Genomic DNA, 25,403 nt, shown 5'->3' on the forward strand with positions numbered 1-25,403 from the left:
GACTTATTGGAGCAATCTCAAGAAGCTCAAACACCAATGTAATAAGCTGTGCAGTATAGAGAAACTTTAACATTGCTTGTACGTCTGACTGCAAAGACTTACACTTAACGATTGAATTCAAATTATCAATATTTTCCATTTTACTGATAATAAATAAAATAATTTATACTTTATGGATACTCTGCATAGTTATCTTAGATATAAGAAGGTGAAAATGTCATCAACTTACTTTCCTGTACATTAAGGAACAGACTGAAATCCTTACTCTCATCCCTATTCTTTGAGTATTTAGTGAAGTACTATGCATAATAACAACATTAGTAAACGATATTAATATTACTAAGGAGGCCCATAGCCACCCAATTCCTTCTTCGGATTCGGATTTTGTTCTTTCAAAATAATTTATATATTCAGCAAGAACAATTGGCTGTACCATTCTGGAAAATATGAAAATTCATTTCTATCGCTATTTTAACAAGTTAACTATGAAATGAAATTAATAATGAGTATAAGAAAATATCTGCAGTTTGAGTTAAGTTTAACTTTTTTAAGTTTGTGGTAGATGTGACCTACTCGCATCGCCCAGTGAGATACCACCGCATCTGATCTAGACGGCGTGAATTGGTTCCACGTTTCGTCACTGGGCAAATGCGTCCGGTTTCCAGGGTGGAAAATAAGAAAGAAATGGCTTGATGGCACCTTCTAGACCAAAATATTCCGGAGTTAAAATAGCCTCCCGTTCAAATCTCCGAGTGGCGGCTGAGCTAGAGGGTCTATCAGGAAAAAATATCTTCAAGGTAGATTTCTGCCGTATGCGAGGTCTTAACACGAGTATAAACGCTGCACACCAACATCTGCAGTCGAAAAAACCTCAAATTCTGGCTTCTGACAGAAACAAACGTGAGCTCAACAACCTCCAAGGTTCACCTTGTATATTCTGGATAGATTTACACACTCGATTCAGGTATAATTTTCGAAACGCCGTCTTTGTTAGGGACGACATATCTTGCCAGCGGGAAGAGATTCTTGCGCTTTCAGAATTCTCTTGATTTGTTTTAAAACAACGACTCAAAGAACAACAAAATTCTTTTGCTTCCTATACAGACCTCCTAATGATACCCACTACAGGTAGTTATTCTCAAACCTTGCTGATAAAATCAATTACCTACAATCAAACTATCCAAACGCAGATATTGTTATTGCTGGTGAGTTTAATGTTCATCACATCAGCTGGTTGAATTTTTCCAATAGATCTGACGATGACGGGCGGGAAGCTGAATATTTTGCCAACAGTCACGGACTGACCCAGCTTATCAATGGTGTGAACTAGAAATTAGAATTTACCTAGCCCACTTAAAGTTTGGTATTATAGATCGGCCAAATTGAGGCTTTTAAAGGATTGCCTTTTTATGTTTCCTTGAAATAATGTTTCAATTCAATGACCCCTAAGTGTGTACAAACGAGATTTCGGATGTAATCTAGGCAGGTATGGAAGCCTATATTCCTTACTTACTTCTTTAAGGACTTTGCAGACAAATGCGGCCTATCGCAAATGGCGCTCAAATCCTAGTGCCGAAAATCGTATAAACTTTATCTCGACAAATATCTGCAAGCAGACCATAGATGTTTGCAAGGATCGAGATAATGAAAGAGGTAGAAACAAACTTCTCAATCGCCCAAATGGATCAAGGTCTTTCTGGTGTACAAGAGAAACGGTCAGCAAAGAGTTTTGTAGGTCAAAAATTCCATCGTTGACTGGAGAAGATGGGTTAATCGCAGTGACCCCAAAAAATAAGGCGGACTTGTTTGCTACTAATTGTACTCTTGATTCGCGAGGAAAACTACCACCTAGCCTACCTAGAGTTGGTTTATCGACACCAGTAATAAAATTTTGACACCAAGTTGTAGCAACTAATCATATTGAAGCAATACGCAGCTGAACTAAGACCTCGGTCTGCAAATCCGATATATAGGTTTGTCGACGATAGCACACTGGTGCTGTCGTTCAAATCAGACCCAGCTTCGTCCATGTCAACGAGTATTTCTCGTACATTTGGAGCTAGACTCCCAAGCATATCCTTATGATGCGTAGAAGAAAGATCGCTGACCTGAGTCTGTTTTATCGATACTACCACGGAAGATGACCTTCCGAGTTGTCTAACCTAATCCCACCTAGAGCAGTATTTGCAATATCTACTCGACAGGCAGACGTGGCTCATGAACGTCAATTTATCCGGACTCCTTTCTTTGAAGAAGTGCAAGCCTGTGGAATCAGCTACCGAGTCACGTCTTTCCCGAACACTACAACCTACAGAACTTCAAGATCAATATCCGCAGACATTTCCATAGAGCAGGCACAATTTGTACTTCTCGGATGTAATAGGGTTTATCCTTTTGTGCTTGCTTTTTACATAAAAAATGGGTATGAAGGAAAATTCAGTGAAAGTGGTATCATGTTACCTCATATTGTATTTTAAATTCAAACTAATTGCCTCGTCACTAACACCTTAATAAATTATGAGATAATATTAGCAGTGATGGAAATATAAGGGTCAATTTAATTATGAAATTTATATGATAATAACAACACACATGATTTTTATGTATCTTAAAATAGTTGCCACAAAACATAGTAGCAATTTATATGGTAATATTTTTAATAGTGCTGTATAAACAAAAAATTTCCAAAATACAAAAATTATTATTACAGAGTTTATTTGTGTGCTCAAAATGCAAAGTAACTGATCAAAAATACTATTTCATAGTTTTACAAGAAATGTTGATTAAAAACAATATATACCTAACTAATGTTTAACACGTTTCAATAAAACTAAATTTTTACTGAACACACTGTTTACACTACCACTACACCAACACTGTGTGAGGCAGGTTTCGATAACTGAGTTGGTTTGAGAAGAGCTTTAATGATAGCAATGCATATTTCAAGACCTGTGTCAACATATCTCTTTTCGGCTATGGATACATTGACAACTGTATCACAGGCCACATGTGTGATATTTTAAAAATTACTCACCCACTTTGGTGAAGAACTTACGACATATAAATTAACATAAATAAATGAGAATTTCGACATAACTTTACCTTATGAAACCAAACTGGAAAAACATAGCTACACCAGAAACGGAGTATGATTTAAGGTACGCTTTAACAATAGCGGATTTTAAACTTGGCCTTTTCTCAGAATTTTTGGTTTTTTTAACTTCTTCCTGCCAAAATCTGAAAAATCAAAATTATCAACAATAACTTAGTAAGAATTGAAAATTATTTTTCCAAGTTATCACATATATTACACATATATGTGATAAAAAAAGGTTCTTAGTATTTATTCACCAGTTTCCTATTGGGGGATTATCCTGTGCCAGGTTTAGTAAAATTACATATTCAACAATTATTAAAAACAATATCAATTATTTCGCATTTGTGATTACATAAAAATTATAAAAAAATATATTAGCATCAAGACTTTTTCAAAAAAGAATATTTATAAAAAAAATTGGTGGTTCTGCGGGCCGATTTGACTTAAATAAGAAAAGTTGCCTTCATTAAATCCATCTTACGCGCATTTTGATAACCAAGTTATCGTCTTCAGAGACTGAAGGTAAACTGTTTACATTAAATCCGGACTTATCAATGTGTTATTATGACTAAACATATTGAATCATATTTATTGATCACTTCTTATTCCACAAAGAAATGTTTGTAAAATTCCATGACATCATTATGAATAATATGATGATGAATATTATTGCGATAATTTCTTTGCACTGATTTCAATTTTAAATATATAAAATATACTTTAGACTTTTCTACATACCACATATTTATCATCAGCCACTGAATTGCTAATTATACTGTCAACCTTATCTTAAATAATATTTCCCAATGGGTCAAGGCCAATGATATCACTATATGGTTTTTGTTTTATTAATTTTAAACTGATATTTGAACTAGGAAGTAGAATATTTCCACATAAGGGTAGTAATTGTTCACTATCAACAGCAATATTGGTGGGAAGCATTGATTACACAAGATATTTAACGGAGAAAGCATTAATACTACACGACTGTCTAACACATTCAAACTCACATCAAATTTTTACTGCCATATGATACTGCAGATCTGCGTTGGGGTCAACTTATTCTAACTGAAGTATTTAATCACAGCGCGTTGTTAGACACTATCCATTTTGTTACAGGTTTAGAATGCAAGTTTCTAGCATGAGTCTATACATGATATTTTACAAATAGTGATAAATAGTTAAACAATAACTTTTTTAATACTCTTGTATCAAGTTAATAATGAGTCAAGATTCTTCATTTGATAACTAATATTATCTCCCACTTGTAGCAGAAATGTTTTTAAAATCGTTTCAATTTTTCATCAATATATAAATCAGAAAAATGTAACTATTACTTTTATTTAATTTTTTAATTTTAACAATTCTGTTGTAACCTACTTATTTTACACTTATAATTACCTCTCCAATTTGTCACCCAATCCTCCAGATAAATCTGGTTTGGAAGCGTTGTAAATATCTTGAATTTTAACATCATTTTTATAACCAAATTTAAAATACGGAAGGAACCACCTGAAAATATATATTTTGGTTAAAGCATATTATGTTACTTTAAGGGATGATGTTAGGAGAATGAAAAAACAAACAAATACATTCAAAATATTGTCATTGCTTTCCTTATCTGTACAATTTGCATGTGATTGAACAAGTGTTTAAAAATCCGAAGTTAACATGTCTGAAACATATTTTTTTAAATCAGATCAAGCAGAAACCATTAAATCACCAATTAAATCAATATTAAGTTAAATTGGTTGGTTATTTTAATGAACAGCCCTGTAAACTGAAGGTGATATGATACATACCTCGTGCATTGTTATCTATAGTATTATTGTTTGCCTTTTGGCAACGTTTACCAATCATTTCAAAACATCCAATATTTATCATGCAATAATATACTAATATACTATTTTTTAATATTTCTAGTAATTTACAACTATTTATAACCTTGTTTTAAACATAGTTCATCAATTTATTTCACTAATCAAAGCTCAATAATGTCATAATCATGGCAATTGGTAAGCTTGACATTGATTAAACCGAAAAGATAACAATTGGGCCGGATTCGGAATCTACTAATAGGAATTGGAATTATAAACGACAATATAGATTAATTGGAACGATAGGATACATTTACATTACGTCGGTTATCAAGTAGTTTCTGATAGATATCAAAATATATTTGAATTGGCATTTAAAAACAATTATGTTATTACATTATATAAATGTTTCTAGACTAATTTAATTCAAATTGAATATACAAGTTTTCTTTACATTTCATGCTGACTCTGATAAAGAATAACACAGAAATATTTAGTTTTCTTGTAACAATTTATTTATTAATGTAGTCATCAAAGGCTTTATACAACAAGATTGGAGATTGACTTATATTAGTGAATTAACAGAATACCACTATCCACACTCTCTCGAAGTGTGAAACACTAAGGAATTCCAGAGCATTACACCTGGGTGCGTAAGAAATAGAAGACTATTAACACCCCTGGTTCATTAGAATTTCGTCCATAGTTAGGTACATACAGGTTTTGACATAGAGCATCAAATCATTTCACCGGTTTTTTCTCAACACATGAAATACTATTTTGTCCACAGTTCTTAATATAAAAAAGTGAAAAATATTCAAACACACAACTCTCTCGGAGTTACAAATTCAAATTCCACTGAATCTACTAAAAACAACCGCTCGGATATCAGATTTCTATGGGTACCCTCTCATCAAGGAATACAAGAAAGGATTCTGAAAAACAAGTAAAATACGCCGCAGAATTAAAATTAGTACTCAATGGCAATCTGAGTGGTGAAAATAATTCCAAAACATACGGCAGATTTAGTAAAGTCTTCAACAGTTACCGCGAATATGCAGTAACTGAACAAACCATGTTGTACTGACTAGACTAAGAATAGGTCACACCAAAACTACGCATGAATATTTATCACGTAAAAGTAACACACCGTTACATATACTATTAGATTGTACATTCCATATCTCATAAAACATGTAATTTTCCAAATGATATGAAAACCATACTAGGAAAGAATTGCGATGTTGATAATATTTATTAGTATTTAATTAATAAGTTATTATTATATTATTTAAGTCATCGCTAAAAACAAATATGATTGATGAGAAAAAAGTATTTCAAGTATCTGTAACTTTGAACCCCACGTCAATGTTTTATTAACAATATAAGTATAATGTCGATGTCGCGCAATCTGTGTGATTAGACCGGAAATCAGATGTAATAAATTCAAATCAATGTACATAGCAATGATTTTTTTACCTATGAATAAAGATGATGTCTACGGAGGTCAAATTAAAAGTTGTCGGACTTGAACCTTATCGATAATAGCTAGTTTATCACACTTGTTATTGTAGGACTAAGTATATAATTTCAAATAACTAGAAGGCTCTGAATTTTTTGTAGCATAGACTTTTGTCATTCAACCAATTAATTGGGTATGGTGAATATTTAACAATATGACATTTTTTCATATAAGTAGGTAATTAGGATCGTTTAGTTTGTAACAGCGGCCATTAAAATTTATCTGTTCAAAAATTTTACATAAATGTGTATATTTAGCATGAAACCTTATCGGCTACCTACCTAACACTAAGTAGGGACTTCCGTTATTTGTTTTCTTCAATTTCATGGGATACTTTTTGAACTACTGCTTTTTTATATTTATTAGCTTAGTGTGCATCTTTAAATAAGAAACACCCATACACATATAACAATTTGCTTGCATGTAAATGCATTTCATACATTTCTAAGCCATTACTTACATTTTATGCAGAATTAACTTTCAAGTGACGAACAAAAGCTTACCATGAAAATGTGAAGTTAGTGGTCAAGACAAATAAATGAAATTTGTTATACTAATGATGTGAAGAGAGACTAAGGATGAAACTATGGTTGGTCAACAGACTGTTTCAAAATTTCCGGTATCACAACATAATCAGTATATTTCATATCAAGCACTGGAATCTACCTTGAGCTGTAAAACTTATACCAAACACCAAAACCAAAAATTATTAGTGAAGTTATGGATTAGAAAACAATCTTTCTATACCAACTGAACTTTAGACTACCTCAGCAGTAATGGATGAACTTATCTGTGGATCTGTGGCCTTAATTTTCTTTGTAGGGAAGTTTAAATAAATAACAAGATTGCAGTAGTGAGTAATAGTAGAGTTCTCACAACTAATAGCATTATTTTTCTAGTTTCAAATGGCTCTCCAGGTACAGATCTAGAATCTGAATCGAATATTACATACAATGCACTGTTTTTAAATCCAACATTAATCAAGAGATAAATAATATTACAGTCAATTATTACCAATAATGCAGTTTTATATAATGAATAAATTAAAATGCTATTTTGTCTTTTGGGAAGTATTATAAAAATATTTTACCGATTTCTAAACTAAGTAAACATATAACACTTTATATTTTATCTACATTTTTTACATAACTTGGAATTAAGTAAAATGTTGAAAAGCAATTGTGATATGAGGAACATTTAGATACAAAATGCATTTCAAATTGAAAATATATAAACTATAATAATTTTGAGTGAAAGAAATTCTTGACAAAAAAAAATTATTAACATAAGTGATTGAAATTTAATAAATACTCTGAGATGTCAATGTCTGTAAAGATTATAATTGAATTGTCCCACACTCGAACAAAATTCGGTTGAGGTAGGTAAGAAGATAATAGCAAATTATCAACTACAAATAGTTGATACGAATGTAATGTTTAATAGACTAAACCGAATGGATGGGCTAATCGGCCACACAAGAGTATAAACCTAACAACGAGCTTGAGAGGCATATGTGAAGAGGGTAAAACGGGAAAACCCCAAATAACTCTTTCAGAGATAAATTGACCAAATAAAATGAATCTAAAAACTATTTGTCACATGACTGTCATTGCTACCGGGCAGTTGATTGTTAAATTTAATAATGTTGTGTTATTATGGTGTATTCCATGTGAAATTAATTATAGAAAAAAATAGTAAATGTCCGTTTTTTATTAAATTAAGAGATGCATGCTATTTCTACTAAAGCATTCCACAAGGCGACTACGGTAGTTATGGTGGCGGCGGAAATGTTACTAATAACGTCATAATTAACGTTAGCGACGATCCATGTCAAAAGGTGGACCGATGTGAGCGTTGAAAGAATCAGTGAAATTCTCAGAATTCAAAGCAACAAAGATTGCATCACGAGAATATATCTCATTAAGGTACATTTCTAATGCAATTCACGGAGGAATTGTGAATGAAATTGACTCATTTCTTATGAACTTTGCCAACGACTTTGAGAAACAGTGCTTGCACATGCGCATTTGCACCAGTTTTTCGGGGTCAAGTTAATTGAGTCGTCTTTTGATTTGATATGGATTCAATGTACGATGAATTTCATCTCCAGTGTGTATCCAATTACAAACCGTTTTCGATAAATTAGATAAAGGGTATACATCTGTGTTAAAAAAACAAAATTACTGAATTCGACCTAGTGCGCACGTGTCATGCACAGCACGAAATGCAAAACGTGTCTGCACGGTTTTTAGCCTTGAATTGCATCAGAAATTCTAACATTGTTTCTCGTATTAAAGTACTTTCGGAGTATTCTTGTGATGTATTATCAAATATCTTACTATCGCCGCAAGACATTTTAATGTTACTTTGATGTAAATTAGTTGAAAAGATTCATTAAAAAAATTAATGAATTAAAAATTGTAACATAACATATTAAAGCTTATACTTTAGTTTTCTGTTTTGCTATTATTTTTATTATTTACCCCAAAGCTTAAAACGCTTCATAATCGTGAGAATACTGTAAAGAACATTTATAATAGAAAATGTTGGAGTTTTATTTTTTACCTTGGAAAAGATAGATTTGACTGTTATAATTGTTTCATTTGCAATTTTAAATTTTCAGTTATGATTTAAAAGTTTGGTGAGCCTAAGAGTAATCTCTCTTATATATGGTAAAGAAGTGAAATTTCTTTGGATTTATCTAATGTGCAAATAAACCGCATATGCAGGATTGGTGAATTGGACGTAAGGATCATAAGTAATGAAGGTAGCAAGGATTTCGTCTAAGCCATTACTAGGCACTGAAACTATTGTCCATGACATAGGCCAAAATAGGTGACATGGATGCACTCATAGGTGTACCAAAGGTTTGTTCATGAAATTTATTATTAAAAAAAATATATATTATCAAAAAGGAATGAGACTAACTCTAAAAACAAATCTTTATTCATATTGCAATAAATTCTAATCTGTTCCCAATGTTTGTCTATGATTTTTAAACAAGCATTCAAGTATACATTACTGAAAAGTGAAACCACATCCAGGCTAGCCAAAACATAATTGTCAGGTAATTTTACTACTACAAACAGTGATTTGTGATTTAACTAAATTGTTTCCCTTTCTAAGAATAGGGGAAGTGGAATCAAATGAAAGTTTGGTGTAAGCACCATTATTAGAAATAATATCATTTGAGAAGTTCAGATATTGAGATATCTCCAGTTACGTTTCCCTTATCTGAGAGGATTAAGATCAGATCTGAGTTTTTTTAAGAAATTTTTTTGATCTAATGAGTAGATTCCGATTATCTAGGAAACTAATTGAAAGGATATTAAAAATTTTTAATAACCTATTTTTCATTTGTTTCAAGAAATTCACTTTCATAGATTGTTTGTGGTATGAATGGTAATTCATGTATCTACCTGGGCTACCTCAAATCCAGAATTGGTAAGGAATTATCGTTGTCTTTCACTTCTATTGTGAATTGGACGTAAGGATCATAAATAATGAAAGGTAGCAAAGATTATCTGGAATATTTTATTATGGGGTTTGAAATTATGAATTATTATATATAGAAATCAATAGCACTAAAAGTAGTAGTAAAAGTGCTATTGAAAAATTGAGACAATACTGAATTAGTGTTTTGACTCATTTAATTAACATCAACAGAATCAAGAATTTTTCTAAATTTTGACAATCACAGAAACCCTAGGGCTGCAACAGATTGATGTCCTTGCAGCCTTTTCAAATTATAGAAATCTGGTCATAACTTTTTGTAAGCCCAGTACTACATATTATAATTAAAAAATTTATAAATAAGAAAGTGGAATAGGTTTCAAAGTAAAAAAACGCCATCTTCAATTGTTATTGATTATTAATGAATATGTTTGGTATAATATAAGCATATTTGCAATCAGCTTGTACAAAAATGGTGGTTAAGGATATATATGACAAGAAAGTTATATTCTGTAATGTTTTTATAGAGATATCCTTCAAAACTGTTCTACTTTGTTGACAGCAAACAATAAAACAATATATCTTTCTATTTTGTATGAGTTAAAGTAATATTATTTATGGTACTTCCTTTAACATTTCTCCATGTCAAATATTTCAATTTCAATGACTAAAGGAGTTTACAAAGGCATTTCTCAAATTTATTATAAATACATATTTCTAAAATTTTTCCATGACTTCACCTATTCTAAAATATTATTTTCCTCAATTTTCTCTTGATCAATTATTATCGTGAGCATACAGATGCCATACTACTCCAAACAATAATTCTTCAAACTTTCTCCATTCTTTAAACTTTAAAAAAATTGCATCTTAATGTTATTTGTATGGAATTTCAAAATTGAGTGATAAAACTTTTTCAGTTACATATACATTGCCAATACATTTCTATACCCTTTCAATATTGTCTACAGTGTAATAACATTTTTTGTTCCTTTTAGATAATGACCTAATTGTCTACGATTCTTGTTCTACCGGTTATTGGCCTATTATTCTTATTTTCGATATCAAAATATGTGAAATTTTGATTTTATTTTCATGAATTTTCATTTAAATCAATTTTTTTAGGCGGTTGTCCTAGAATGTCAAAAATCTCTTGTAAATATATGTATTGCATAACTAGGTAATGAATTAAACTTAAAATTCAAACAAAAACTTCAGAATTAATTAACCTCCCCCCAAACAATAAGTATTTCCAAAAAAAAACTGAAATAACACCGAATAAATATTGAAGCCATAGGAATTAGTCGTCTGTGAAATAAACTTTAAAAATGGATAATTCACTTACCAGTAGAATAACTTTGAGAATACATTTGCATTTTCCTCGGGAGATTTTTTCACGTATTTTTTGGATGAATCCATATTTATATGTTTTACTGAACGTTTCGATATGCTACAAAGTTTTAATAGCAGCGAATAATTGTTTAACGGGATAAATGAATAACATCACTCATTCCCATTTAAGGCAAATCTTCAATAATAAATTGAAACTTTCTCACAGAATATCGGTAGTTGGAGAATAACAAGTACTATTTGCTGATAATGAACAAATTACATTGTAATAATATTTAAACTGTTATCTATCACTAATGAAATTAAAAGGATTCACAAAACTATGGTTAGAATAATACGACCCGAAGGATGTATTCTCTACACAAACTTCTATCCACAATAACAGGGGACATAATACTGAGCAATAGAGAGAGATAACAGTTTGGGTTGGTGGAGCGCAGTAGCGGGGGTATGAATAATATCAAGAGGATAAAATATACATGTTAGTAGATATAAATACTTCCCTGATTTTATTGTAATAGAAATTATCACGGGACATTTGGATATTTATCACGAGATTTTTTTGGAATCAATTTACATCCACTATTTCATTTAATACAAATGATTGTTTTAAAATGTGGACATATTTAGAAATAAAAAGCGTTTAAATTGGCTATTTGGTTCCTATATTTAAAAAGCAATCGCATCAAGAATACTAGTTTTTGATTGGTTTCTTATTTTATTGCGACATAAAATATAGGTACAATGACTCACAACCTAATTACAGACAATATTAAAAAAACAATAAATTTTTCTCATTAAAGTTAATATAAGTCTTATAAAAGCATAAACATAAGTTTTTTCTTTAGATAATAAAAGTAATCAAATAGTTGGTATTTCATTTTGATGTCGCAACTTAACTGGCGTAGTTAACTTAATAATAATAATAATAATAACGGTTTAAACACAATTGGAAACTCGCTAAATAAGCGTTGCCTTAACAATTATAGCAATTGTCTTCTTAATTTGATACGAATTTTTAAAACGACGGTATTCAGAGATCTGAGACAAGATGATAGTTTTGGAAGAGTAGTTGAAATATTCATTATGGTAATAACTTGAAAAAAATATAGTTGGGCCCTATTTCTCCTCTAAAATCATTCTCACATTCATAAAATTAAGCAAATTGATTAATAAAATGTCGTTTGAGAAATTACAAATCAATTCTAATGTAATTTGTACTTTGAATGAATTTTTATAATTATCGACTACGTTTATACTATATATATATTTGTGTTTATATTCCTCTGTGATTTCTCAACCTTCATTGTCTACTTTCTTGTTCCATATACTATATATCTATTTGAATTCTTCAAAATAAGAATAATATAGTGATTGCTATATGAATGCTTAAAAAACTATTTCCAATTTTTTCCATTATTCTACACTCATTAACAAAATATTTCATAAACTTTGTTTATTCAGCAATCACTACGGTGTATTTGTTTCTATAATAAATTTACGCAGAGAAAATTATTACTTAATACTATATATTAATATTTTATCTTCTGAATACATAAGGCTATATCTGTAATAGGCAAGTGTTTATTTTTTTATTTGAACGATAAAGCAAATGTATGCAATTTATTTCAACAAGTGATATAATTGAGGAAATGCATAAACTTTAAATGCAAATTACAAATTAAATGATAACAATGATTTCTAAAGTATAGTAATACTAATCATTTTACAGATTTTATGATATTACGTGAGAGTTTTTTTCACCGGTAAACGGTCATTTGTGACATAAAAACTTTTAGGCTTAAGTCCCATTTCTCTCTGCCTAAAGCTCATCAACTTTTTGATATTAACACATAGATTATTAGGCAATCAATATATTATGACAAAGTAGTTAAAAACTTCACTGCGAATAGAATAGTTACAATGGTAGTAGCATGTTTCCCCATAAATCCAAGAAATTCTATTCGAGAACGTTACGCCTATGGTTTATGTTATGTATGGAGGTAACTATTATTTTAGATTGATTGTAGATACTATATATTTTTAAACCTTTATTCGTTGATAACGTTGAATAAATATAACAATATTTGGGTTTATTGATTTTTGTTATCTTAAGAAGGTGTTTAATATTGTACACGGGCATTTCAGAAAATATAATCGGTTTTAGCCGATTGCGATCTGAATGATCGGGAAGTAATCCAGGGTTCGTTAACTAATTGAAGTGATCGGGCTCTAGCCACATGATACAATTTTTTCTACCTTAGTATACCAGTGAGTGAATATGATCAGTTGAAAGGTCTATTCGTTTTTTCTTTCAATATTAAAAAATAGGTTCAGGTTGCTGAAGTTAGCGGTTTTGTATATTTCAGTATAAGTAATAGTGGGTCTACGAACACAGAAAAACTATAGAAATATAAACCTTTAGAATCACGGAAAACAGAATGCAAATTTAATCATTGACCAAATTCCAACTTTCTTTTATAGGTGATAGTTAAATTAAAAATGATATTTTACTGATATGTCCTTTGACATTAGACTTTTGGCCCAAATCAAATACTACAGATGCTTCAGTAAGACGGAGAGTCGAAGAGATGAGAAGTATGCAAAAGGTATCTGATTTAAAGAGACAGCATAGCAAAATCCACGCACACGATTATCGATTGAAAATAGATGTGGAATTTACTTTCACAACCGGATAATGAAGCAACGCTGTACATATCCGATTTAAATGACCGAGGTAACGGAGGGGTTTCGAGAGAAATGAAAGCAATGATATATCTGTATATTATATTATTTAATCTGGGCTTTTGGTACATTCTATTAAACGTTCACATTGTCTGAAATACTCTATTGGGCATTCTACATAGCGACGACGATCGTTGTGGTCAAGGCAAAAACCTCACTAATGATTAACGGTTACGACGATACATGTCAAGAGGCTGGTCAAAGTCACATCAGAATTTTTAAAACTCAAAGCAACAAATATTGCAACCATGAGAATCTATCTCATTATTTGATGCAGTAAGAGATATTATAGGTACTGTTATAGCATCATCAAATATCTGACTATGGCCGCAGAAGACATTTTAATGTTACTTCAATGTAAATTATTTAAAACCCTACAGTAAGAAATATGTTGAGCGTTCGCTGCCAAGACTTTTTTGTTTCCTTGTCTTTTTAGTTCATCATAGAGGGACGCTATTTTGGTTGCTTTTATTGAACTTAACAAGTGTTACATTAAGTGGTAAATGTAGAAGTCCTATGTCTAGAGAATAATTCATGCAGTTCCAATAAATATTTCTTATCTTTGTAGCGAATATCTCACCGAAATATTTCACATAACATTTTAAAGCTTTTGCTTTATTTTTTCTGTTTTACCATTTGTTATTATTTATCCCAACGCTCAAAAGACTTCAAAATTTATTCCAGTTGGGTTTACTATTACAATGCTCTGAATTGCCGTGGAATTTTACTTTAAATTCAATGCTTTGGATTAAGTGGAACGGGAGAGACCGTGGTCGGGAATGCTTAGTGGAATGCACCGTTTATAAATGCGTTCCTTTTGCATGAAATCTCAGATAACTTGAACTCATTTGAGTGTAGCTCATTAAATTCTTTGTCCCATTTAATTTTACTCAAATCAGATGAATTGAGATATTCTTACCGATGCAGCACCAACTTTTGTTTCACGGAAATAACTCAGTTCAGTTCTTTGGAGAATCATTGAAAAGTTAGAGGATATATTTACTTGTTTTTTGATTAGTGCCTAGTGAGCCTGGCGATTAAAGCTGTACACAGAATGAACGCAAACAGGACGCGCTCTAGACGTTCATAAATGTCAAAGATAGTTCAACTTGTTGAGAAGCAAGCGTTCTTGATGTCGAAGTTAACAAACTTTACTTTTTACACGCTGATCGTCGCTGAACGTCAAAAACATAACCTCATTTTTCTAATGTAGTTTGTAGTTGCAAATTCCCTTAAAAATGACTCCCGTGAGTAAAAAGCTGATCGAATTTGTAGGTGCTCATTAGTGTTTATATAACAAACAGTCGGCTGGGTACAAGAAAATTAAAATTTGAAAGAATATAGAGAATCATTTTCCCATTTGAAAATTAAATGACAAGAACTGGTGACTTCTTGATCTAATCGACAATCAGGTTTTCCTTTTGAGTGTTTTGTTAAGTCTCTGCTCAGTAAGTTCAAGTCATATAAACCTCGATTCATTCATCTATGTTTAAAAAATTCGGCTGGATCTATTTCGTTCTTTTTAAAATATGTCATAATAAAGTAACTGTAGATATTTCTATTCAAATTGACGGGTCCCACTCACCAATGCCGTGTTAAATGCCGCTTTGTATACATTTCTCTACACATTTCATACAGTAAAATAAGTATATAATACATTATAAATAATTCAAAATCGTTGATCACCGTTCAGATTTCTTTATATACATTTCAGGTAGATAATGTTTACTAGCGAACCAGCGTCATGTTCGCTTTTTTTTGTGCAGTTTTAAATTTATGAATGTCTAGAGCGCAAAGCAAAAAGTTCACGTTCATTCTGTGCATTGCTTAACATCGTGGTTAAGATTTGCGAATTTATTTTTATTTTACTTTTTTATTGACAACTGCATTTTGGATTAGAATACAATAAACTGAATGAATGCCTCAGTTTGTCATTCCATTTGATCCACCATATCAAATTGAGAACAGGTAAGTTGATATTAGCTGCTTTTCATTTACACCAAAACTCAGATTATTCTCATTTGTCACCATAACTCAGTTCAATGCATGTTTCTTTTCAGTCTCACAAGTTAGACCTAACTGAGTTTTTACCCGCAATCAGCACAAGCTTGAAACCGCGTGCTTTAGTGAGTTTTGTGATCTCAGATTGAACGTGAGGTTAAGGACATCACATTGTCAGATCTTGTTATCAAAATAAGCAAGAAATTACACAATACTAAATTATTGAAAGTTGTCATTGATGTAAATAATGTTATTTTAGTTATGTTGTTTCTATCATTGTGAGTAACAGACGGTTGATACCAATGATAATGGTGGGTATTGAGAATTGTAACATACTAATTACACATTCCTTTTATTCACTGAGCAGCGACGTCATTATCTAAGTATAAGGTACTCACGTAACTGAGTGTCTCAAAACACTTGAATGTAAATGGAAAGCAGATATTATCATTATTGTGTTATAGAAGATGGAATCATCTTTCACTATTTGTCTCTATTACAAAATTGAAGAAAATGTTCTGTGGGTAACAATAGTAGAATTGCTTTTACCATACACACGGAAGTGTATTTGTTTTCATTCGATATTTTCGACTGTAATATAGGTGGTGCTGACCAATGGCTTGAATGAATAGGTTCATACCATTAGACACACAATTAGTTGTATGAATGACTTCGAATAATGTGAAACCGCTGAATTTGCAATTGGCGATTTTGAAATGTACACACTGCATTCCTCCAAGTGGTTTCCTTTTCCTTCCAATTTGATCTATATTTCACTTCACTATTTATTTGTTAGATTTATTGACCTTAGTCTTTTTAGGAGACAGTTGTCTTCATAGGTAATAAATGTAATCAAATCACATCTAAGAAGTATATTGTGAGTATCTACGATTAAGGAAACAGGTGGACAAAGTGAAAGCATATAAACAAAGCCTATTTAAATTTGATTTACTCTTTTTCTTAAGTTGTTTTATTCCCAAATCAAAGATAAACTTTTGAAATGGGGAGTGGAGTATTAAATAAACAAAGTGGCCCAAAAATTTCGGTTTATTTTGATTAGGACACATTTATAGCAAAACAACATTTGATACAATTTTAAAAGTTATCAAAACGAATAGAGCTAATATTTACTGACAATATTAGGAATCTTTTTTCATATGATATGCGTTTTTAGCTACTGTTCTCAGAATATCTTCCATAGCAGATCCCGTTTCTTTAACCATTTTTGTAAAGAAGCCGTCTTGGTTTTGTAAAAGTAAGTAGGGGTGGTTGAATTCCATAGCTTGACCAGCGTCCATGACTAATACCCTATCAGAATCCATTATAGTATTCAATCTGTGAGCAATTGTTAATACTGTACAGTCTCTGAATCTTTCGCGAATTGTTTTCTGAATTAGAGCATCAGTTCTAAAACAAACATAATTGGATCAATTCATAGATAAGAGCATATCGAATTAACTTTCAAAAATAAGAATTCCAGTTCTCTATCTGGTGAGTCAAAAATCCTACCAGCACAGTATCAAACACTTTATGACTATCATAGGACACAGAGGACATTCACAGAATACTACATATTTAGGACAACAAAATCACTCAATATGACAGGATTCCGGGGGCGTCAAACCCATACTCAAGAAATCAAATCCTTTTAGTCATATCATGACTTCCCCCTCAAATTTTCCTAATATAATACTCACTGAGGATCTACATTTGCTGTAGCTTCATCCATTACGAGAATTTTGTTATTTCTAACAATAGCTCGAGCAAGACATATCAATTGTCTTTGTCCTACACTAAAATTGGCACCCCCTTCACTTACAGGTTGATTTAAATCTGTCACTGAATCCTTTAATTCTACCTACAAAAGTTTGAAATAATAATTGTGATATTTCACTATCCGATTTAAAAATATTCAGAACAATTACATTTTCTAAAGCTTTCCATAAAATTTCGTCGTTATGTTTTTCAAATGGATCCAAGTTATACCTTAGTGGCGCAGAGAACAAAACTGGTTCTTGTGGTATAATCGAAATATTTAACCTCAAATCGTTCAAACCAATATCTGCTGTGTTGATATCGTCTATTGAAATAATTCCATCAACTGGAGCTAATCGGAATAGGCAAGCAATAAGTGAAGTTTTACCAGCGCCAGTTCTCCCCACAATACCAACCTAGAATTTGAGTATCATAAATAGTAAAAGAAAACTTTATCAAAAGATTCACGTTCAAATAAAGTCAAATTTATTACGCTACTACGAAATTTGGAATAAAAATCGTCAATAATCGGTTTAAATAAAATTCCAGGTAATCTCATGATAATATATCTACTAATCAGTTAAAAATTTTCCGGTCTAATTGTAAATCAGAAATTTTATGGTACAAATTTATTGTTAGAATTTATATTTGCAAATACTCGTTTGTGATGTCTCCTCTATTCAAACCAAACCTGTACAAGACATATTAGGTCTGATGGTCAAATGTAAGAATATAGAATAGGTACTTTCTGTGCTGTTTCAAGGTACTAAAATAAGTTTTTCCTCCTGATTTCTTGAATGACTAATATAAATTTTCATCAGCACTTTTTACCTCTTATTTCTTACGCCAGTGGCAAAACATCGCATATTCTTTTTCTTACCTTTTCGGAGAGTTAGAATAATTTGCCATACTGCTTCTGTACTTTTCTCAGCAATTTTATTTGAATTATCATCCATTCTTTCGGAAATTATTTTTGTATTTCCAAAAATGTCTGCCTTTGTTTACAATCTTACCTTAATAAGTTTTGTTAATTTTTATTTTTTTTAATAATAAGAGAATAATCAAAGGAGCTATTTTTCAGTAAAATTGTAGAACAGTATGAAAAAAACATATTACGATATACGTCTGTGAAGTTATTATTATGGTACTTGATTAGATATTATTCACTCGGCTCCTTCGTCGCTTCGTCCATAAATATCTATCTTGTACCGTACTAAATCACTGGGCAGACTTATAACGTAAATAATAGGTTTATTTTCATCTAAATATAGGCAACACTTCTTACGATAAATTGAACCATATACCCATGTATATATGCAACACTTATAACTATTGAACTACATAAACTTCATTATATTCACACATAAACTTACTTTTTCTCCTGATTTAATCTCAATGTTTAAATTTTTTAAAGCCGGCGGCAGATCATCTCCATAACTGAGGTAAACATTTTTGAATGTTATTCTACCCTTACTAGGCCAATCTTTTGGTGGTTTCTTAGTAGGCAATGATTCAAAGGGACCTTCCTTATCTAATTTTGTGTATTGTAAAACTCTTTCTACACTTATCATATTACTTGCTACTTCAGCTGTTTGCCTTACACCAGATTGTACCATGCCTGTCAAAATTAGACTTTGGGATATTACCAGTCCTACCGTACCGCTCACTGTGTTTTCTGGAAAAATCCGTGAACTTTTTACACATTTGTTTTGGTACTGATCTTGTATAATAAAGCTAATGAAGACAATATACAAATTTTTGCAACATTCTCGATACTTGAATTTAATATAATGGCAGTTTTTCTATCACTATCACATAGATATGTTTGAATATGAAACATCTTCAATTTGAAGTTTGGAATATTTCTGACTTACCATTTCTAAATATAAGGTACTGGTAAGTAACTATAGCCAAAAAAATACAACTTATGACATCTAAATAAAAACCAAAAGCAGTGCTGCTTACTAAGAACAAGAACCATGTACTAGTATGTTGATCTTGTAAAATATCAAACTCTGTGATAATCATATTTTCAGCCTTTGAAGCTCTTATAGTAGTTATTCCATATAAAGAAGCTGATATATGTGAAAAGACGGGAGCTCTACCTAAAATTGAAAAGTATAGTATTTGTGTAAAATATATATCTACCACTATCATTTTTGTCAAAAATCAAAACATTAGCTAACTCATATTTCATAGATGCAGAAAGTGCAGAATAAACTAAGTAGAAACTTGGGAATTTCATTATACTAAAGAATACTTACTAACTCCTTCAAGTCTGTTTAGAGATTGTGCAGTTTTTAAGTAGACTATACGGAAATAGTAAAAAAGTGGTGCAAATATTAGCGTAGGAATTATCATCCAGGGAACATTTATAAACACCATAATTAATATTCCACACATGACAAACATAATTTGGATAGCACCAAGTTGACAACTCGTTAATGTTTCGTCAATTGCTCCCATATCTTTCGAAAATCTGTTTAATATTCTACCTAAAACAAATTGGACAATAAGACTATAGCATCATACTTTGTTAAATATAACTAACATTTCTTTCCAAATTATAAAGTGTTATGGGCGATCTACACTCGCACGCGAATCGCGGATAAGATTGCCAACAGTCCACAGTCGCAGGTTCGCGTCGGGCTCACAGTATAGTTCGCGCTTTTGATGTGTATGCACGTCTTGTAATTTTCTATATCAAAGTTTATTTGTAGTAGGTAGGGACAGTAAAAACACTACAGCAGGTGCTTTACTACTTTACGATTGGCAATTTATAGTCACATTAAATAAAAAACGAAAAATTCAAAAGAAGCACAGAAAACGGATGGGTGATGTCGAAAACACAACCATTCGAGGCAATTGCTACTGAGCGACTGAGCAACCCGCGAATGTGGAGTCTTCTCGTATTTGCCCTTTACCGCGGGACAAAAACCAACAAGTTTAGGGGAAAGAGTCACGAAGAATATCCACATTCATCCTTCGCGCCCGAGTGTGTATGCGTCTTTAAAGTATCCGTGTGGAATAATGAATTAGAACTCTCACTTATTCAATGGTTGCGTGCTGAGTCGGTATTGTGGGACATTAATTTGAAAAACTATCAAAATCTACGAGTGTAGACTTTTGGCAATCTTATCGGCGATTCGCACTGCTATTCATGCCGTGATTTGCATGCGAGTGTGGAAGCGGCCATAAACGATTTCAACAATCGTCTGTTTTCTATACTACTCATCATCATTCCTAATTTAGTTTTTTAAAATGCATGTTTTAGATATAAATATTTATATGGAAATGTTTGTTTTCTTACCTGAAGGATTTGTGTCGAAGAATCTCATAGGAGCCTCAAGAATATTGCTAAACATTTTTTTATGTAAAACCTTGGAAGAATTCATACATATTTGGTAATATAAAAAGCATCGCCATGTTAAAAATATGACTGATACTAGTATTAGTGCAGTATATATCCAAATATAATACTGGTGACTTTCAATTTTTTCCAATTCTTCCAAAGTTGAGTTTGATATAGATTTTATACTGTTTGTCACGTTTTCAAAAGGTATAACTGTAGTCAGAGTATGTTCCATTAGGTTTCCAGAAATTGTAGACAATGACGGAATTGTAGTGACCATTTGTGTAACTCTTGAAAAGATACTTGTGGAAGATTGAGAAAGTAACGATAATAAATTGTATCTTCTTGCTTCAATATTAATCCTATAAAAGCATAAAATGAATTGAGTGCTATTTTTAAATATCGTATGGACATTTTCAAGTTGGGAACAATACGTTTATGGGTACAAGGACCTACCAACTTCTATTTCTATAGCAAATGATATTTCTAAAACAAAATTTCTATCATGTTCCAAAGGAAAAAAACCATACTTCTGCTTATGAGCCAAAATTAATCCATATACTCCTCTTGGCTTGCAATGAAAAGATCAAATGCATATTTATAGATCAGTTTCGGCCTTGTTCAACCTTTTCCTCGATATAACGTAAATGTTTATATGTTCAGTCATTTGAACAAAAGACGAACTGACACATTTATGTTCTTACCATTCTGATAGTACTAGTACTAAGTCATATCCAACAAACCATAAATCCAATTATTGTGGGTGTAGCAACAAAGTCTAAATATATTTACAAACTTTAACGTGCGTTCCGAAACTGTGCAGATATATGGGTTCTACTAACAAGCTAGTTTTTGAAATGAGCTAAATAAAGATAATATGTAGTATAAAAGAGAAATAACAAGTTCTTAAATTACTTACCAATATGTCAACCAAAGATCTGATCCATTGGTGATTATTTGGGAGAAAATAAAGATAAACAATGTGAACAATAGTAATGAAATTCCTCCACCAGATCGCCAGTATTCTTTGTAAACGGAATTAGAGATAATCCCCTTTTCAATCAATTCTTCGGTTTCTTCTGGATCTTCAAAATGCATCGAACTCTAACATAAAAAATCAATAATTAATAACAATGCTTAGTTATTACAGTTTTTGCATGGTAATATACATTTTTTTGTATAAAAAAATTAGCTTACTGCCAACGAAGTTGCTGACTGATATTGCGCGGTAACTGAAGCTTTCTTAACTCGAGTTTCATAATTGTCCGGCATCTTGCCTTTTTCTTTGTCGTCTGTTTGAGATTCTTGTTGGAAAACCATCAATTCATTTTCAGATAATTCTTTGAATCGTGCCACTTTCTCTATTTTACCCTAAAACCAATTTTATTTTATATTTGTCATGACACAAATTAGTCTATAGAAAAACAAAAGTCATTGGATGAGTGCATTAGACTGTTTCTTCAATTTCTTTTAACTTTTAAAAGAAAGTGAAGTTCGTTCAGGACTAGATTTTTGACGACCATTGTAGAGAATCCGTTTTTGATACTAAGCATGTGAAACTTATTCCGATTATTTTATCTAATACGTTTCTTGCTCCTTGTTGGGTATTGTATATCAATTGTACCGAACAGATGTATATTATGAAAACATATAAAAATGTACTTACATTATTAATTATGACAATAACATCGGCTTTCTTCATGAATTGGAGTTGGTGAGTTACCAAAATCCTTGTTTTTCTGTTCAAATACTTAACTATACACTCGTCAAATAAATGTCTAGCCACTTCAGTGTCTACCGCTGACAATGGGTCGTCCAGTAAATAAATATCTGCTTCAGTATAGACTGCTCTAGCTAAATTTACTCTCGCTCTCTGGCCACCACTCAAAGATGTTCCCCTTTCCCCTACTAATGTCCTGTCTCCATATGGAAGTTGTTTGAAATCTCTTTCCAAGGAACATACTTTGATAACATCTTGGTATCTATGCATGAAAGATATTGCTATATATGACAAATGGAAATATTTGAAAGAGTTGTTAAACTATTTCTCTATTGTCTCATAAATTTCAATTTGTATTAACATTTGTTATGTCTCAATTATATTTATAACCAAATACTAATTTTTCATATATTTAATATATTCATTTGTTGTTTGATTGAGTATTTATAAAACTATTGAAACCAAATAAAACCGTCTTAAAATGTTAATTATATCATTGTATGGCCATCCCCTATTTGTTCAACATATGAATATAATTATGAAACATTTAGCTGTAATGTTTTTTAGAAGTTTATTTTTTGTTGTAATTATTATTTCTAATTAAATTGTTCAATATCACCCGTAGTAATTCTTGATATTCAATTTATTTGTTCATTTCAAAATACTGAAGAGTGTGAAACAAATGACTGTCACAATCGATGAAAACTTTTGGAAGTGGTATATTAGATTTTCTATGTATTTTAGAAATAAAACATGACAGTAATTTTATTTAGACCATGACTTTACTATGAATATGATTGACTTTTCAAAGTATTTGATGCTTACTTCTTTTTTATATAGGGCTGTCCAAATAAAATATTCTTTCTAACATTCGACACAAACAACCAAGGCTCCTGAGAAGCGTACGATATTTTTCCTGGCAAACTCACTGTTCCCCTGGAGACAGGTAGTTCTCCTAAGAGCAACTGCAAAAGACTACTTTTTCCAGATCCTACATTGCCAACAATGCAGCATAGAGTTCCGGGTTCAATGTGCAAATTTATATTCATTAAAGTTGGAACAATTGATGCTTCTGTCCAGCTTGCAGTAACTTCACTTAGTTTAACATCACCTATCTTGCATTCTTCATTTACGACAGCTATTTGGTTTTCTTTCATGTCTTCTAAGATAAGAAATTCTTCTAACCTAAGAATGTTTAAGATTAATTAGACGAAAATAAAAATAGTGATCTATGAATTTTTCATTTAATGTGGAACCTCATTTCCAACAGTAACGAAAAGTAGCATTCATTCATTCAGGTTATTTTAACTGTATGGAGAATGGAAAGTTTTTACAACCTGATGGTGTAATTTACCAAATTTAATTATGAATATAAAGTTTTGCAGATAATTTTGACAAAAAGTGGTAGTTTTTTTCTTGTGTCCACCCTCTATCCTAATTCACTCCACTATTTAATAACATAAATATAAAATTAGCCAGATTTATATTCTCTAACTCTCATGAGAAAATACAGTTTAACTTGGCTCTCGAAATTTTACAAATAAAAGTTTTTGGAATAGTTTTAGTTGAAGATATATTATAGTAGTACAAATTTATGATTTTTTTTTCATATTATAATTAACTTACAGAACTGACAAACAAATAAGATCAACAAAACAAAATCTGAATATAAATGGTCTTGTAATAATTGTATTTATGAGACAAATAACAGATGTAGTGGAGTTATCAAGAATATAATTTACAAGCTTTTATGTTTCAAAGAGATTGTATAAAATTATAATTCTAAACCTTAATTATGAAGTTATATATAGTTATACAAACCTGGATATGGATACCTTCGCTTCAGAGTAATATGATAACGCCTTTGGAAAATTAATTGCCATAGCTAATTGAATGTTGTTAAAAAGTTGAGCCAAAGAAAAAGCAATATCTCCAGTAATTCTTCCTCCAAGTGCTATCACTGTTACCAGAGTTATATAAAGAATCAGTCGTTCTGTAAATATACTCATTGCTGACACAACTCCATAACAGTATGACGTTTTTGCAATTATGTCTATTTCTTTTCTACAAATGATTATAAAAAGTATTTTCAAACTGTGGATAGTGATTCATATTATGTTTATGGAATATATATTATAAATAACAATAAGTGATTTTGCTAGTGGCATATTAGAAAGTACTCAGGGTAAAAAATAATTAAATACGATGGATGTAGCTTACTTTCTTGAAAATTCTATTATTTTTTTAAAAGGTTTCTCCCAAGCATACATCTTGATAACCTGTATTCCTGAAGTTATTTCACTCATAAGTTTAACGCGCTTATCTGTTCTCTGCGCAATTTCAAATCGTAACTTTCCTTGCCAATTAGATATTATAACTAAAAATAATTATGGATTCTGGTTAAATATAATGCTAAGACATTGGTATTTGAAAGAAAAAGCATATCAGTAGTATCATTTAACTGAGGATACTCTATTAATATTATAGCCTTAATTATGTTGAATCCTTCCAACCTATAAAGTGTAATAGTGATAATAAAATTTACAAAAAATTGTTACACTATGACAATATTACAAATTACTTCTCATTCA

At 31.1% G+C, this 25,403-nt stretch overlaps 2 protein-coding genes across 2 annotated transcripts in view; both read right to left on the reverse strand.

Annotated features, from left to right (window-relative positions):
* The window catches only part of LOC130890799 (ATP-binding cassette sub-family C member 4-like), a 28,266-nt gene extending 16,629 nt beyond the window's left edge, over positions 1-11,637 (reverse strand). The window contains exons 1-4 of the mRNA XM_057795125.1: positions 11,235-11,637; positions 4,499-4,609; positions 3,103-3,237; positions 230-437 (exon numbers count right to left, since the gene is read on the reverse strand). Of these exons, the coding sequence (XP_057651108.1) occupies positions 230-437; positions 3,103-3,237; positions 4,499-4,609; positions 11,235-11,308 (528 nt within the window). The 5' untranslated portion in view covers positions 11,309-11,637. The remainder of the gene's footprint in view (positions 1-229; positions 438-3,102; positions 3,238-4,498; positions 4,610-11,234) is intronic.
* Positions 11,638-17,014: 5,377 nt separating this feature from the next.
* The window catches only part of LOC130895027 (uncharacterized), a 36,782-nt gene continuing 28,393 nt past the window's right edge, over positions 17,015-25,403 (reverse strand). The window contains exons 26-38 of the mRNA XM_057802141.1: positions 25,033-25,189; positions 24,634-24,876; positions 23,638-23,997; positions 22,759-23,074; positions 22,290-22,463; positions 22,012-22,196; positions 21,051-21,454; positions 20,005-20,235; positions 19,615-19,845; positions 19,114-19,415; positions 17,911-18,156; positions 17,683-17,843; positions 17,015-17,392 (exon numbers count right to left, since the gene is read on the reverse strand). Of these exons, the coding sequence (XP_057658124.1) occupies positions 17,125-17,392; positions 17,683-17,843; positions 17,911-18,156; positions 19,114-19,415; positions 19,615-19,845; positions 20,005-20,235; positions 21,051-21,454; positions 22,012-22,196; positions 22,290-22,463; positions 22,759-23,074; positions 23,638-23,997; positions 24,634-24,876; positions 25,033-25,189 (3,278 nt within the window). The 3' untranslated portion in view covers positions 17,015-17,124. The remainder of the gene's footprint in view (positions 17,393-17,682; positions 17,844-17,910; positions 18,157-19,113; positions 19,416-19,614; positions 19,846-20,004; positions 20,236-21,050; positions 21,455-22,011; positions 22,197-22,289; positions 22,464-22,758; positions 23,075-23,637; positions 23,998-24,633; positions 24,877-25,032; positions 25,190-25,403) is intronic.

The sequence above is a fragment of the Diorhabda carinulata genome, chromosome 1 (assembly GCF_026250575.1).
Source record: "Diorhabda carinulata isolate Delta chromosome 1, icDioCari1.1, whole genome shotgun sequence".
NCBI classification, from domain to species: Eukaryota; Metazoa; Arthropoda; class Insecta; order Coleoptera; family Chrysomelidae; genus Diorhabda; species Diorhabda carinulata.